This window comes from Telopea speciosissima, chromosome 7 (genome assembly GCF_018873765.1).
Source record: "Telopea speciosissima isolate NSW1024214 ecotype Mountain lineage chromosome 7, Tspe_v1, whole genome shotgun sequence".
NCBI lineage: Eukaryota > Viridiplantae > Streptophyta > Magnoliopsida > Proteales > Proteaceae > Telopea > Telopea speciosissima.
The window spans coordinates 36,417,791-36,434,514 of NC_057922.1; the positions used below are offsets into that span (position 1 = coordinate 36,417,791).

At 39.6% G+C, this 16,724-nt stretch overlaps 1 protein-coding gene across 1 annotated transcript in view; it reads right to left on the reverse strand.

Annotated features, from left to right (window-relative positions):
- Window positions 1-16,724, reverse strand: part of LOC122669842 (protein HASTY 1) — an 85,960-nt gene that overhangs the window by 13,465 nt on the left and 55,771 nt on the right. Inside the window, exons 10-21 of the mRNA XM_043866712.1 lie at window positions 15,153-15,215; window positions 14,726-15,016; window positions 14,152-14,265; window positions 13,871-13,997; window positions 13,611-13,780; window positions 13,398-13,499; window positions 11,189-11,292; window positions 10,756-11,050; window positions 10,350-10,594; window positions 9,232-9,735; window positions 8,757-9,051; window positions 8,392-8,575 (exon numbers count right to left, since the gene is read on the reverse strand). Coding sequence (XP_043722647.1) covers window positions 8,392-8,575; window positions 8,757-9,051; window positions 9,232-9,735; window positions 10,350-10,594; window positions 10,756-11,050; window positions 11,189-11,292; window positions 13,398-13,499; window positions 13,611-13,780; window positions 13,871-13,997; window positions 14,152-14,265; window positions 14,726-15,016; window positions 15,153-15,215 — 2,494 coding nt within the window. The remainder of the gene's footprint in view (window positions 1-8,391; window positions 8,576-8,756; window positions 9,052-9,231; window positions 9,736-10,349; window positions 10,595-10,755; window positions 11,051-11,188; window positions 11,293-13,397; window positions 13,500-13,610; window positions 13,781-13,870; window positions 13,998-14,151; window positions 14,266-14,725; window positions 15,017-15,152; window positions 15,216-16,724) is intronic.

The following is a 16,724-nucleotide window of genomic DNA, read 5'->3' on the forward strand; positions in this document are numbered from 1 at the left end:
TGTTAAAGGAGGGGTTTAATGGGCCGGTCAAAGGAGCTGACTCATTAAGGTTAGAAGAAACCAAAGACATAGGGGAGGAGGGTCCCACCCGAGGGGTATCAATGGCAAGAGGCAAGTGAGTGGGGTTAGTGTATCGAGAATTTCCAGAAGCAGCTGGAAGGGGTAAGAGGGGGGGGTAAGGAGGAAAGGCGAGACACAATCGGTGCAAAGCCCTGGTGATGGCGACATGTCGGGAGAGTAGAAGGGTGGGACCATGGGGGTTCTCAAGGTCTAGAGCAGGTAGAGCCTTGGCCAAGGGAGCAGGCGGTCCTTTGCCAATGGATTGAAGCGGCGAGAAATGGTTTGGACCAGTCCCAGGAGAGGTAAGGGCCGGCGAAGATGGATGCTCATGGCCGCGAGGAGAGGTGGAGGTAGAGGTACGAGGGCGGATATTCTTTCGAACTCAGCTTCTACGGCTACCACATGAAGGGAAATGGAGGTTCGAAACCAGGTTAGAGGAAGGAGGGGTAAAGAGAGGATATGTTGGTTTGTAGGCCAAAAAAGGAAGGTCCTACAACAGTGGGAGGAGGCGATTGGTCCAAGACAGTTGCAGAAGATTCAGGATGAGGGGAAATGGTAGCGGTAGAGGGGTTAGAGGCAAGGTTGGGGTCAGAAGCTGAAGACGGAACAGAGGAGGAGTGGTGTGAGGGAATAGCGAGGGGATGGGCTGGGCATTTGTCCGTGTAGTGGCCGAAGACCTTGCAAGAGTTGCATTAGGGAGCCATCCAATCGAAGTGGACAGGTTGGGAGAAGGAGAAGCCTTCATCGTTGACGATCAAGATGGACGTCGGCAGCAGAGAATCAGCCGAAACATCCACATCGATTCGGGCAAAAGCAAGCCGATCTTGCGTTTTTGTCTTTCCGTCGAAGTAGAGCGGTTGGCCAAGGACCGAGCCCACCACACTCGGACCCTCTTTAAACCAGAAATGCAAAGGGAGACCAGGGACTGAGACCTAAAGGGGAAGGGAGCTGGGCAGGGGTGTCAAACGGTCGGTTCGGCTCGGTTTCGGTCGGGCTGAATCGGGTTTCGGTCTCGGAATGGTGAGACCAAAACCATACCGTTAGGAAACTTCGATTTTCGGTCTGTTTTGGTCCGGTGCGGTCTCGGTTTATTTCGGGTTTTCAATATCGGGTTAATACCGGTTTAGATCGATTTGCTTTCAGGTTTGAGCCAAAATGAAATCTTAAATTCATAATTTGTAGTGCAGAAAGATTCAATAAAAACATTTCAATTCACCTTCCCAAGTAAAAAAAAAAGTATACAACCAAAAATAAGGAAAATGATTTGATATGTTCATAAGTTCATGTTGTAATTCAAACAAAGAAGAATAAATTATATGAGGAAGAATAGAAGATAATTAATATTCAAATCAATGTATAAATAGAGTTTGTAGCGAAATCATTGTTACAAATCATATAGTTATTTATCATTAATTGTAAGGAGAAGGTAATTAAAATTGAAATCAATGAATAATCACTGAGAAGATAATTAATATTGAAATCACAAAAAGAACCCTACTATCAAATCATTTTGGATAACCAACTAATTTTGTATGGTAAACAAGGAGATCATTGGAAGAAGCATGGTTACAAATCAATTTCCTTTTTTTGCAACCTCATGCTCATTGATTTGTAACAATTCCCCTTACAATCAAAAAAATGCTCACTAATATTGAAATCAATGGGTAATCAATCCACCTATTCATAACCTTATACTCTATGTTTTTTTATCGGTTTCATTCAGTTCGGTTTTCGGTTTATTATTGGTCGGTCCGGTGCGGTCCGGTTTGTAGCCGGTCTTGCAATAACCCAGCCCAAAACCAATCCAATAAGGATCGGTTCAGTTTGGTCCGGATTTTTTCGGTCGGTTTCGGTCGATCTTAATGGTTCGGGTCAGGTTTTGACACCCTTAGAGCTGGGGTCTAGGCGATTCAACTAGAGATACCGATTTCCATTGCCTGAGAAAAATCAGCTTTCTACCAACATTTCAAGGACCGCCTTCGAGCACTCAGCGTTTGTCGCCATTGTCTAAACTTAAAGATGAAGAAACCATTATCCGGTATGATTCGAATCGACCACAAATTTTCCATTGCTTGGTTAGGGAAGCTTTGACTAAGGGGAAGGGGGGCCGAGTACCCATGAAGTGACGAACCAGACAATTGTCCCTTTTTTTTGCTTCGTGAACCCGAAGGTCAACTTCATAGTGGGCAGCTTTGGAACCAATGATAATTGTGGGGGGGGGGAGAGGGGGACAAAATGGAAGGGGAAACCTTCACGAAGGGAAGGGTGTGGCTGGGTAAAAAGGGCAAACCAGGGCAAGTTTCCGGGGGGAGGGGGAGACCCTAGGTGGTGGCGGCACCACCCCAGGATGGTCGGACATGGGAAACCTCAGCTCCGCCTCAGAAAATTAGAGCCTCCAGAAGATTTGGGAGTGCTATATGATTGGTTTATACCATTATAATCTTACAAAGAAGTTTAATAGGACAGCTATTGGACCGGCCATGTTTTATGGAGCAAGAGATTGGGAAGTCGAGCAAACATATATACAGAATAAAGAGTAGTTTGAGATGGATGAGTTTAACCACTAGGTAGCAACATGAGGCCATTGAATGAGATGGTCTGGTCATGTCCTATTAAGACCAATAATTGCATCAGGTATGAGTAGCAAAATTGTGCTAGTTGAAGCTCTAAAAAACACAAAAAGAGAGAGAGTTATGCATGGAAATATTGTGAAAAATCATACGAGCTTGTTATTGAATGAAGGCATATGCCCAGTTAGAATGAAATGGTTGAACCAGATTCCCGTATCTGAACCAAGTTAATAGGATAAGGCTTCATTGAGTTGAACACCATAGAAGCAACAAAAATTCCCCGCTGAATCTTGAGTGCAATTCAAACAAACCATCGGAAAGCATCTCATTCCCTTGTAGGAGTATAAACGAAAAAGCAACCATAGTTGTCAAAGCCAAGGTTCAAGGTTTCGTCGAAATTCATTGAAAATTTTGGCTAACCCAATGCGATATATAAAAAGTACACGGATTTGGTTGAAATTTAGCCGGTTTCATTTGTTTCACGGGTTTCAACACGAAGGATTGCGGAAACTAGTTTTTTGTAATTTTTTGTCTAATCACTCCAATACAAGTGTGGCACAAGTTGTTGGGCAGTAGTGGAATGCATCAAAAGCAACAATTTGCTGCATTTGTGGAAGTTTTGTGCAAGATTCAAAGTTCAAGGTATAACCAAGGTTTTAAGTGTCATAACATATCCGCTGATACTAACTGATATGTATCATATCTTTAGGTACCAATACAATACGACAAAGATAAGATACATTAAAAAAGTATCGACTGTATCCCAGGTCGATGTTACCCGATATGGTTGATACTTATCGATACACTTGATACATATTTTATAAACTGTTACACAATCAATGACTGCAAAATACTTACCAGGAGCTCCTGTAAAGCATTCTAATCAATTTTGTTTTGGAAAAATCAACTTGAGTCCTTGTTTCTACCGGAAAAAAGTGAGTCTACTAGTTTTGATTTCATCATCATTTGGCGGTTAAACCAAAATTCGAAAACTCAGTTTCATTTCTCCATTTCGGTAAGACCGAGACGAGTGAAATATCGAAATTTTGGCCAAAACAGTGTATTTTTTCCCATTAGTTGTGCTTGACCATTTCGGTGGCAAACAGCCAAACTGAGCGAAATATCGAAACGAAATGACCGAAATTTCAATGAAAAAAAAAAGGGTGTACCCAGTGCACGAGGCTCCCACCACTGCGGGGTCTGGGGAAGTTTATAATGTACGCAGCCTTACCCCCGCTTCGCGAAGAGGTTGTTTCCAGAGACTCGAACCCGTGACCAACAACAACAAACTCAGCCTTATCTCAACTTAATGGGGTCGGCTACATGGATCCAAACAAAACAAATTAAGGAAAACTGAGTTCTAGCCCAAAGGGAAAAGAGAGATGGGGACAGAGAAGAGAAATGTAAAATAGAAAATGCCAAATGAAAGATGAATACAAATAGAAAAAAGAAAGATGAAAGACAGTAAGAGAAAAGAGGCACAACCTAGCACGACAAGAGAAACTCAGCTAAATGGGGTCTGTTATATGGATGCTTGCCCTCCAATAGGCTCTATCCGAGGTCATACTTGGTACAAGACCTAGACTATGCATGTCCTTCCTCACCACTTCTCCCATGTCAATTTAGGCATGCCCCTAGGTCTTTTAGCTCCTTCAATCGGAGTAATATCACTCCTTACTGGGGTGTCCCTAGGCCTCCGTTGAATATGACCATACCACCTTAAACGACTCTCTCGGCGCTTGTCATTGATCGGGGCGACTCCCAAGTCCGCTCTAATACGGTCATTCCGTACTTTATCCTTCCTTGTTTTTCCATACATCCATCTTAACATCCTCATCTCTGCTACACATAGCTTATCAATATGACACTTCTTAACTACCCAAGATTCTGCCCCATACATCATAGCCGGTCGTACAGCGGTCCTATAGAACTTTCCTTTAAGCTTTAAAGGAATACATCGGTCACACAGCACTCTGGATGCACCTCTCCACTTCATCCATCCCACTTTAATTCTATATGAAACATCATCCTCTATCTCACCTTCTTTACTTATGATTGACCCCAGATATCTAAAATAATCACTTGGCGGTATCTCTCTTTCCTCAATTGGCACCGCATCGGTATCCATCATAGTGTGACTAAAATTACACATCATATATTCCGTCTTCATTCTACAAATCAGAAAGCCTCTTGTTTCCAAGGTTGACCTCTAAAGCTTAATGCAAAAATTGACCTCGAACCAGGGAAACCAGCCGGAGATTGATTACAGCAGGATCAATAAAATAAAAGAAAAAGCTAAATAACTGAAACTGAATTTTTTTATTGCTAGTTTCTGTTTACATATGAAAGAAGAACATCAAAGTACAGGAAAGAAGAAGAAAGGGTTATAGAAGGGGGAGGGGATAGGATCAGCTATATCAGCCCATCATTCTCTCACCCGCGGTATCTCACTGTTGCCGCATCTCACAGCTTCATCAATAGCTCCTTTTCTTCAATCTCTGTCCCTTTTCTGCTCAGCTACATACATGTATTTATGATAAAGCAACCCAATCCTAATATAAGTAAAAGACTAATTAATTAAACCTATAAATAAAAACTAGACTCTAACTAGGATTCCTAACAGAACTAGGATTCTCAATTAGGATTACAACTCAAATAGGAAACTAAACAAGTGTCTAATAATAAAAATACCACCTAAATCAACTCCTATAAGCCAGCAGTCCATATCAGCCCCAAATCACTGTTCATGTGAACAGTCACGAGGTACTATTCACGTGAACAATAACTTTTTTTTTCTTTGTTCTTCTTCATGCTTCGATCTACGTCAAAGCTCCAACTTAGAGTTAATCTCTTCTCTTGTTTCATCCACCAAAACGATATCATCGGCGAAGAGCATACAGCACGGGACCTCGTCTTGGATGTTCTTGGTTAGATCATCCATGATAAGCGCAAATAGATAAGGGCTTAAGGCTGATCCCTGGTGTAACCCAATCGTAATTGGGAATTCTTTGCCCTGACCTCCCACAGATCTCACACTAGTCACCACGCCCTCATACATATTTTTAATTACATCCACATATTTACTTGATACTCCTCACCTCTTTAGAAAATGCCTGTTTAAATCTCTAGGGACTTGGTCATAGGCTTTTTCCAAGTCAATAAAGACCATATGGAGATCCTTCGTACTCTCTCTATATCTTTCCATGAGCCTTCTCAATAAGTATATAGCTTATGTAGTGGATCTACCTACCATAAAGCCAAATTGGTTCACTGAGATATGAGTCTCTCTTCTCAGACGGGCTTCAATAACCTTTTCCCAAAATTTCATAGTGTGACTCGTAAGCTTAATGCTTCTATAGTTATTGCTGCTTTGGATATCACCTTTATTTTTGTAGATCGAAACTACAATGCTTCTCCTCCATTCATCTGGCATCTTCCTTGTGTTCATAATCCTATTAAACAGATTGTTTAACCAATAAACCCCACAACCTCCAAGGGGTTTCCACACTTCTATAGGAGTCTCATCTGGGCCTGCAGTCTTGTCTACTTTCATCTTTCTTAAGGCTTCTTTAACTTTCGCCACACTCACCTTTCTTATATACCTATGACGTGTGGTGTCTTGCTGGAGAATGCAATAGTCCGGATCATTTCTACTCGACCTATCTCCATTTATTAGGTCACAAATATACTCATCCCATCTCTTCACAATATCCTCATCCCTCACCAACACTCTTCCATCAACACTCATGATGCACCTCACCTTATCGAAATCTCTACTCTTCCTTTCTCTCATCTTAGCTATCTTGTATATAGCTTTTTTCCCTTCTTTAGTGTTTAGGTTGGTGTAAAGATCCTCATACTTCTTCGCCCTAGCCAACCCCACAATCTTCCTTGCTTCATTTCCGGCATCAATATATATCTTTTTATATTCTATTTCTTTAGTCCTTTGTCATATCTTAAAACAATCTTTCTTGGTCTTAATGGCTATTAGGGTTTCATCGTTCCACCACCAAGTCTCCCTAGGGGCCTGACGATTACCCTTTGCTTCCCCTAGTACATCTTTGGCAGCCCTCTTAATACAGGTCATCATCTCATTCCACATCGCATTGGTGTCTCTCTCAAAGTTGCACTTTCCTTGTTTGACCACAATATCAGTAAATGTCCTTAGAGACTCCCCTTTTAATCTCCACCACCTTATCTTAGGGTACATAGGTTCCCTCCTCCTATGCTTCTGAGCACTGAGGTACATATCCAGGACCACCAGTCTATGTTGGGGTGGCTAAGCTCTCCCCAAGGATAACCTTCCAGTCCTTACACACTGTTCTGTTTGCTTTTCTTGTAAGAAAGAAGTCTATTTGGCTGGTATGGTTCCCACTTTTATAGGTAACTAAGTGTTCTTTTATTTTCTCAAAGAAGGAGTTTACAATAGGGAAATCATAAGCTACCGTAAAATCTAGGATTGAACAATGGAGCAACCTTACCGTCAAAACAACCAAAATATTGGCAAAATTTCAGCGAGTTTTCAAACTATGGATTAAACAGCCTACAACCAAGGATTGAAACCAGATTTATGCATGAACAATTTTCTATAAAAACTTTGAATTTTTTGGTCAATTTAGTGTGATTTTTACAATAGATCACTTGGTTAGTGGAAAACAATCTAAATGATTGCATCAAATTATTTTTTTTAATGGTGTGCATCTTCCGCGAACTGAAAATAACATTTTTTTGGGATTAGTACATGTAAGAAACTCCATCATTTATACATAATCAATTGAATGCACTTGTCTCGTCATACTTTGTTCTCTTGGTACATGATATATTTTATATACTACTAATTTATAGTATTTTATGATTCATAATTGTATTGCTCATGTATCCTATACATTTCCATGTGTATCTTGTGTCTCTCCGATACGATATGTCTCTTAAAATCACCTTTCCGATGTGATACCCAATAACAATACTTTAAACCTTGGGCATTTCACTTTTTCCAAAAACTAGGATGTGGTACTAGGAATCTAGGATGAGTGTGACTTGCTTGTATTCTTTACTCCCATATCTTTGACTCTTTGTAATGAACCACGTATAACATTTGATAATTATGGAATGGTTTATAATTTTATATTTATTCATTTCTAATGCATATTTTAGTTGTTTTAATTGGTTTATGTGTGTTCCAGTACTAAATTTTGTGTGGAATAGGTCGTATTAGAGAATGTATACAACAACGTACGAGTGTACAACATACACTACCAACCTAGGTCCGAAGTCAAGCTACCATTTTGTGTATGCTTTTTTACAATCTAAGAGTTCCACTATGTTTAGAGGGTCTAAAATAGGGCTTCCTAAAAGTTATGGGACCTACTTTGGCCAAATTAACATCGAAACCATCCACTGAAACCATTCAGGTTTCAACCATAACTTCGCAGTTTTGTGAAACACATTGGGTCGCCTAGACGCCATGACAACTATGCAAGCAACTACGACTATTTAATTGTGAACCTTGAAACAAATTGCAACGATGGAAAGCAAACCCTTACCTCTCCTCTTGCAACCCTAAATTCTTAGTTTCATCTAATTAAAAATAACCATAAAAAGCAAAGATTGTACAGGAAACTAATGCAGATTGAGAAAGATTCAGAAATCAAATTTGCCTCAAAGAGGATAACAAGTATGACGAATGCGAGGATGTGAATTTTCTGAAACTGCCAAAAATATTGAGAAAAAAAATGAACAGGAGAAAAAGTGTCATACTTACTTGAAACATTTGTAATTGCATTTGTGCTTTTCTGAGCCGCAACAAGTGCTTTCAACTTGTTTCCTGTAGCTAACAAAAGCAAGCTCTTCATATGCAGCTTTTGTTCCTTAGGACTAGAAGTCTTTGTCAAAGCCTCCTCAAAAGCAAGTAAATCCTGGGATGCACAAGGAAGAGAAAGCAGAACCTGCAATTCACATATAGAAATCACATACCACTATTGAAAACTTTATAAAGGATCCTATTTGGGATTCTTATTGTATTTCTGCTTCACTTGAAACAAATTCACAGCAAGAGGAAGTTCTGATAATTGATATCCCTTATAAATTCTCTAAGTAAGACAAAAAAACAAAGGTAAGTTTACAAACCTGTCTAGGAGTGGGGTCCCTATCAGAGAGATAAACGAAGATTTCACGACAGTGACCTACAAGGTCTGCACTGATAATAGCATTTGACTCAAGTGCCAAACCTTGAATAATTGCACAAAACAAATCTTTGGCAACAAATTCCTGGAGTTCCACATTATTTGTTGAAACTGCTAGAAGTATCACAGCTCCACAGAAAGAAGAAACTTTAGTCACAGCTTCACCATCAGTCCATCTAAATGCTTCTATGCATATTTGCAGTGCCGGAAGGAATGGACCCTTATGCTTCAAGATAAAACTGCAAGGAGACCACTATTTAACACAAGAATGAAGCGACTTGAAAGCATTAACCTAACAACAATACTTCAACTTTCTTCTTTTTTTTCCTGGCTGTGGAGGTCCAGTTTCTTCATGCTTCGTAGATCAACTGGATGTAGAATTAGACTTTACAATGAAAAACTTTTTGCTTTAGACTTACCCAACCAGTGATTTTGAGGCAAAGACATCCAAATCTTTGAGGGAAGACCCCTCCACCCGGCTGATATGTCCTACTTGTTCCAAGGAAGGGAGTCCAATATTTAGTGATGGTAAAGCAAAAACTGAGAGGAGATGACATATCTCACGGGTTAAATCTCGAAGCAACTTTTCCTCCATTACTTCCACTTTCAGGTCCGATCCAGCAAGGATGCCATGGTTATCTGGAACCTTCGCGCTACCTTCGTGGAGAAGACAAGACCATGAAAAGCTCAGAGCCTGTTGACAGTGAAGAAATAATGGATGCAGAAGCTTTTCTAGCCACTCCTCCCACAAATCCGAAGGGCAGAATTTGACCAAAGGAATCAGAACTGAATGAATAAGCTGCCTCATATGCCTGAATTCCATAGATTGTATGTTCTCCATAAGAGATAGTGCAACAGAATGACTCTCCATGGATTTGAAAAAGGAATCCCCAATGGTTGCTGATAGACCCAAGACATTATATCTACAACCAAGGAAGATATGTCAGCAAGTTGAGCTATCAAATGAGAAAGGCATGTACATTAGAATTAAAAAATAAGTGTTTGCATTATTGATTAAGGAAAAGGTTATTGGATCCATGTCTCGTTTCCTATAGATGAATAAAGGAATTACACTGCATGGGTGAGAAGACACGGCAAAAGAGCCTTACTAAGTTACTATGCCATACAATTCTGAAAGAAGAGGCCAAATATCCACATGAAAGGATACCCACATGGATTATTACATTAAAAGATCTTAATTCATAATGCAACTGACAAACAGACGGAGAAAGTAAGGGGAGAGAGATTCTGGGAAAACTGCCCACCAAGGTTTCTTCCTTTTGCTTTCAATATTTTCATACATCTTACTCCAGATCTCCAACATGATTTGTACAAAAACTAATGGTTTTTTTTTTTTTTTTTTTGGAATTAAAGAAAAACTTATGGGCGTTGCCAAGATGCTTTAACATGGATTATGGCCTGAAGTAGCAACATTAGGAAAAAAATTACTAAACTATAGCAAGTTGAACAGAGAAACATTAACAAAAACAGTTGGAATAGCATTGGACAAATTGATCTCAAAACCATCCATACATACCCACTGTCTCTGATACCCTTTAACCAATTCCGTATATCGTTTTCATTTGTCTCTGCATATCCATCCTTATTCACATCAACCTGGGATCCATCTTTGAAAATCGAAGCACTTTTTGATGATTTTAGGTTCCCTTCCCCAACAAAACTAGCTCGCTCAACATCACTCATACTCATAGCAGCCTTTAACTCTCCCGGCAATGCTTGACTTACTGGTGGAGACCAAAGTGAATGTATTACACGAAGCAGCTGCAGATTAAAAAGAATATCTGCAAGCCATTACTATGTTGTGGTTGTCAAAAAGAATATATGTAAATTTTCATTAGATGAAATAATAAACTTGTACCCTCATTTACTGCTTTTAAAATGATGGCATACATAATTTCTCATCTAACAAGTATTTTACCAACCCTTAAGAGAGGAGGCAGCATCCATGACAAATGAGACGCTATTGGATGTTGAGAAGCAGAGCTAACTACTGAGCCACCTTGTGAATTCAAAATGCTTTTTCTAGCGCCACTCCTTTTAAGGGCCTTCTCAAAGAACGTTACAGTGTGGAAAATTGACCACATAACTGAAGTCTCAGAGCACAAACGGACCAGACCCATAGGTTCAGACAAATAAGTATTTTGCCATTCTATCGGAGTCCATTGTTTGCTTAAAGGTTCAAGTAACCAGGCTAAAACGTCTTGCTGCTGTTGAATCCTGCATCAGAGACTAGAAAGTTGAGAAAGTTTTCCTTCAACTAAAACATTGAAAGACACATAGAATAGAGACTATAATTGAGCAGATAGAATGCCGGCATTAAAATACAGGACCAGTTCTACGTAAACAAAGAATTACCCAGCAGCAGAAGCCATGACAAGAAATGCTTCACCCAAAAGATTATGCTCCCCACGAAGAAGACGCCCATCTCTTTGCAGATAAGCCATGGTGTCAGCAATCCCCTATAAAATATATATAACAGGGAGTAAATGAGCCAAACACTGTCCCCTTTATCTATCATGCATAGTTCAACAGGAAGACATGTAGCATGTGCATGCACCATCAAAATTTTTTATTTGAATTCTATCATTGTATGCACTAAATCTAAAAGTTCATACTAATCAAATGGGTATTTGTATCTCCAGAGGTCACACACTCTGAACATTTCTCCTGAGAATAGGTTTGGTTGCCAAGAGAAAACTTCAGATAAAAAAATGAAGGTCCGGCTTGTTTTTTCAATTTTCCAAGTGTTTGTTTAGCAGGACACATTCCTCATCACAGTTTCACTGTCTAGCGGGGCCCTTCCCACTGCCTCCCAATGCAGTCCTTCCTTATTCAGAGGCAAATTCCAGCGGCCCCCAATTGCTGCTTTTGCTGGAGCACCCCGGAAGATGTCACCATCTCTTCTTTGCTTGTCACTTTTCCTTTTTGATTCGGAATTGGCTTCTCGCCAAATGCTGGCCTCGGAGGAGAAGGATCTTGCCCTTTGATAGAGAATGGAATTGGGTGCACATGACCTTTGCCGATGGCTCCAGTTGTGACATAGTGAGTAAGCTTGCCTTTGATGCCATTATCAACGATATTTGGTTGATGCGTAATCCCAGATGATGGACCTCCAAATCAAGATCCTTCCATCAGATTTTGGCCATCATCACTTTTGACACATTAGAAGCAAGTTATCTTTGGCCTCCTTGCAGTGCATCGACTCCCCTCGGAATAGGCTCATTGTGGATTCTGGGGTCTTCTCCCCATTTCATTGCTCCCTCCCCATGCCTCCTCTAGCCGAGGGCTGGATTTAGCTTTGTATTGTTGTTTTCTTTCTCTCCCTTTTTCTTGGGAGTCCCGGTATTTCTCTCTTTGGTAATGAATCTTTAATTAACCCAAAAGAAGACTTTTTCCTGGAAAATGCTACTCTTTTCTCACACTGCCCCTTCCATTGCAGTAGTGTCCCATTAATAGTTGTAGGTTTCCAAGTTTCCTCCCCCACCAACTCCACCCTCCTTTTCCCCAATTTCTGTCCAATCCTTGGTAACCACATGTTACAACCAAGTACCACTCCAACATTTTAGCCACACATTGATACAAAAGTGAATCACCAACAAACTGCACTCCCTTATTTTGGGATGCAACAATGATGATTATCTACATTACCAATAGCAGTGTGCAGAAATTTCAGATAGGATGTCCTTTGAAAACCAGAAAAAAAGACGATCAAAGAATCACACCCACACCCAAAAGAATAAATATACTCAAATAAATAAATAAAAATCTAACATGAACAGATACTCTTCATCATCATTAGAATGTTCATTATAACATTAAATGGTTCAGACGTTCAGTCCTGCGCCCAAGCTGCTTTAAATGCCCCAAAAGCAAAAACAATGGATATATGAACAACAAATGAAACATGAGGAAAAATACACGAGAGAGGCAGAGAAATTAAAAAATAAAAATAAACAAGGCACATCCCTCCCTCTCCCTCCCTCCCCCAACACTCGGCTTAGTGGAATCAATCAAACAATTGCAATTAAATGAGATTTCTTTCTTGCTTCTTTACCTTATCTGAATTTTTTCCCTCTCACAAAATGTCATCTTGGCAACCAAAGACAGCCAAAAATGTCATGAACTTCTAGACATATCTTAGCAATCCACTTTTCCATCTCATGTACCCTCGTTCTGACACAAAATGTGCATTAAGATATCCAATGTCGATGATACTAAATCGAAAATGCCAACATAATAACGCATTAGTTTGTTATTTTTTGGAAGCCTTGATGGGTGGTGAAATGCAATGTTTTCAGAAAAACCATACAAAGAATCCATCTATTTGTGCTTGGCAATTTAACTTGTTTCTCTCTTCCCTTCCACTCCCCCTCCCCAACACCCCAGAACAAAAAAAAAAAAAAAAGGATAACGACATCATGGGTTGACAACTCAATCCAGATAGTTGAAGCATTAATCCAAGTATGTACAATGCTCTTGTTTTTGGTTCACTGATTGGCTTGGATCTGGAATAATTGCTTCACATGACTATTTGCTATCTAATTGGCAGAGAACAACACAAAACCTTCATATGAGGCAAGAGGGCTTTGTCAGCAGCTTTAGCTATCCGAATAAATGATGAGCAAATCTGCAACCTCGCATGACGAGCACCATTTGTTGAAGGATCCTGTCAAGTAATTAGGTGGTTTAAGTGATCATAAGCATACCAGCTAGATTATATTTAGTTATTTACATGTAATGGAAATCTTAGTGAAGAAAAATGAGTCAAAAAAAAAACCTTAAGAGCAGAAGGAAGTGATGTCAGAAGTTCAAAAAGTTTATTGATGACGCCACCAACTGCATCCGGAAAGTATTTAAGAAAGGGACCCAATGAATGTAAATAGTGCCCCAGTACTACCACATGCGCCGGTTCAGTCCATTTCAATGAAAGAAGTTGTTGAAGTAAACCTTCAGTAAAAGAAACCACAGTTTCTCAGTAATTCCTCAGATACAAGCATCTAGAATATCAGAAAATGTATGGAAAACTCACTGGACAACCTTCAAATATTCTGCACAGTGATAGTTGAATTTCAGAACTACCACTACCAAATTCAGTTGATCCATCAAAAATCGCACTCGCACTAGCCTCGAGTGCCAGTTGCATGCTCTCCATAACAGCTAAGTCCTAAAGAATATTCAATAATAATATATGAATACATGGACAAGAAAAGATTTTAACATTAACACGACCATGAGGCAGGATTTTGCAGGAAATTATCAAAAACTTAACAGCTGATGCCACCATGGCCAAATCTATCATCAAGTATCTATAATCAAACCTTGGCAGGTGTTGAAGCATGCAATAGCCCCTTAATGATGGTATCAATTCTTTCAGAAACCCTAGCTGCAGCAATTAAGGGTTTGTAAGAAGCAACAAATCGGATCAGCTCCAACTGCATTAAGAGCACCAGTATCAGTCAGCATCCAGTGATGATGGAAAGAGCACATTAATAGATTTAAGCACGTAAAGTAAGAGCGATTCAAATATTATTATCCTCTGAACAGTTCTATATTCACACAAACTTGGCCTTAATAAGGGTGAAAAAAAATCTATTCCCACCAACTTGCAAAACAACTAGTCTATTACGAAGGAAGAAGGGAAAAAGAAGGCCTAGATAGAGTATCTCTAGATTTTAATCAGAAAATCGCTAACAATGCGAAGTTCGCATAATGCCACATAAAGCTTGAGGATACTTGCAGCATAGTCTGAAGTAGCTCATTTTGCAAATTGACGAACTAGCACAACCTAGTGCATCTAAACAGAAGTTCCTAAACACAGGTCAACATTTAGTTAGGACTTAGGACAACTACAAATTAAAGATTTGAAAGAGCAACTAAGCATTTCAAAATTACCAGTTTAGAACGATACTGGCTGAAGTCCCCCTTGCTATCAAATTCATCATTCCACAGCTCCAATGCTCCTAGAGAAAGAGTTGTTCCAGATGAAACTTTTTCTTTCTTGAGCATACGCTGGAAAGATACATCCAGAATCACGCCACAAATATCATCATTGGTGAAAACCAAAATCCCTTTCTTTTCTTTATCAACATGTAGAGAGCCTGGGCCTGGATTATTAGCAGCAGAAATTTCCCCAGTTGATTGCACAGCAAACTTTGGCTTGGTTAACAAGTCCCTCATTAGTGCCTGCCAAAGAAACAAAAAATTAGAGACAGAGAAAGAGAGAGAACGATAGACTGTTAGTGGAAGATCTGAGGTATCCTGCAGCTTTTTTATAATTTGCCACCTCATCAGTAAATGCAAGTGGGATGTTTACACATACCAGCCAAAAAAGCAATGATTGGAAGTGAAGTGCAAGTTTGCAGTGTTGGAAATATCCCAGCATCTGAAAAAAAAAAGAGAAGTACATGGTTCAACTTAAAACGAGAGGACATGAGGAAAAGAGAAATTATACGGTTAAAAGGAGCAAAAAAAGTGACAAATAAAGGAAATAAGATCGGGACAAATCAAAATAATTCCTAATTTCATATTCATATGGAATACCCACAAAGTAGTTAGCAACAGAAACTTATAACAACCTCACTTGGGACCAAGTTACAAGAAATAGGAGTGAGGGATGGCACCCTAATGCAATCCATGTTTCCAAAAGCCACAAAAGAATCCATGCCATGAAGAACTCGAAGGTGCACAAAAGATAATATGCAGAGGTGCAATTACAAGCATCCAAATCCTAAATGAAGGATCTGAACTTGGAAGTACAGATAACATTGTAATAAAATATATTTCAGAGATAAGGGTCTAATGGGTATAATGCACCAAAATGCATTTCATGTACATTAATGCAAATCACATGGAAGGCAAAACCAAAGCACCAGAGCTGAAAGAACCCTTGAAACAGTAATCAGTAAACAAGCTATCAACTTGGCCACCAGATTGTACAAGCTTGAGATGAAACTTAGGACAGATTTTGTATGATTTCGATTTCAATGTCGGATTGATTTCATGAAATAGTCAACAAATAGATTTTTGATCAAGAAATTGAAATTGTTTTGGTTGTGTAACAGAAAGCGCCACTAGAAAACCAGAACCAAGAGAAGAAGTAGGAGAAGAGAGGAGAGTTGTCAACGAGGACCAAACTTGACAGCCTCCCTCAAACTGTTTGTATTTATATGAATAAATTACAGCCAAAAAGGGGGGGATTCCTAATCATGGTAGGAATCCTGGTTACAATAGGAAAATAGAAACAAAACAGAAATTAGAGCTAAGACTAGGTGACCAACGCGAACTAGGACTAAGAACTTCTAACTACAACCAAAATAAAAGAGACACATAAGGGGGAATCTCGATCAGAATAATTGAATATTCTAGTCGAGATTACTCTTCTCCCTATGAGCTCGATACACTTTAACACTCCCCCTCAAGCTGGAGCGTACAAATCACCTAGACCCAGCTTGGAACAACTCCTACGAAAAGCAAGTAAAAACAGCGGCTTAGTAAACATATCACCAAGCTGATTGGTAGTTGAAACAAATGGAGTAGAAATCAACTTCTTCATAACAGCATCCCGAACAAAGTGACAATCAACCTCAATGTGCTTATTCCTCTCATGAAACACTGGACCACTTGCAATATAAATAGCAGCTTGGTTATCAAAACATCTTCAAAGGTTTAGTGATAGAAAATCCCAACTCCTGGAGCAATGATTTTACCCACATCAACTCAGCTGTAGTATGTGCCATTGCCTGATATTCAGCCTCAACACTCGATCGAGCAATAGTAGTTTGTTTCTTGCTTTTCCAAGTGACTAAATTACCACCACAAAGGTACAATAACCAGTACTAGAATGAATATCATCATCAGCACCAACCCAATCAACATCAGAAAACCCAGCCAG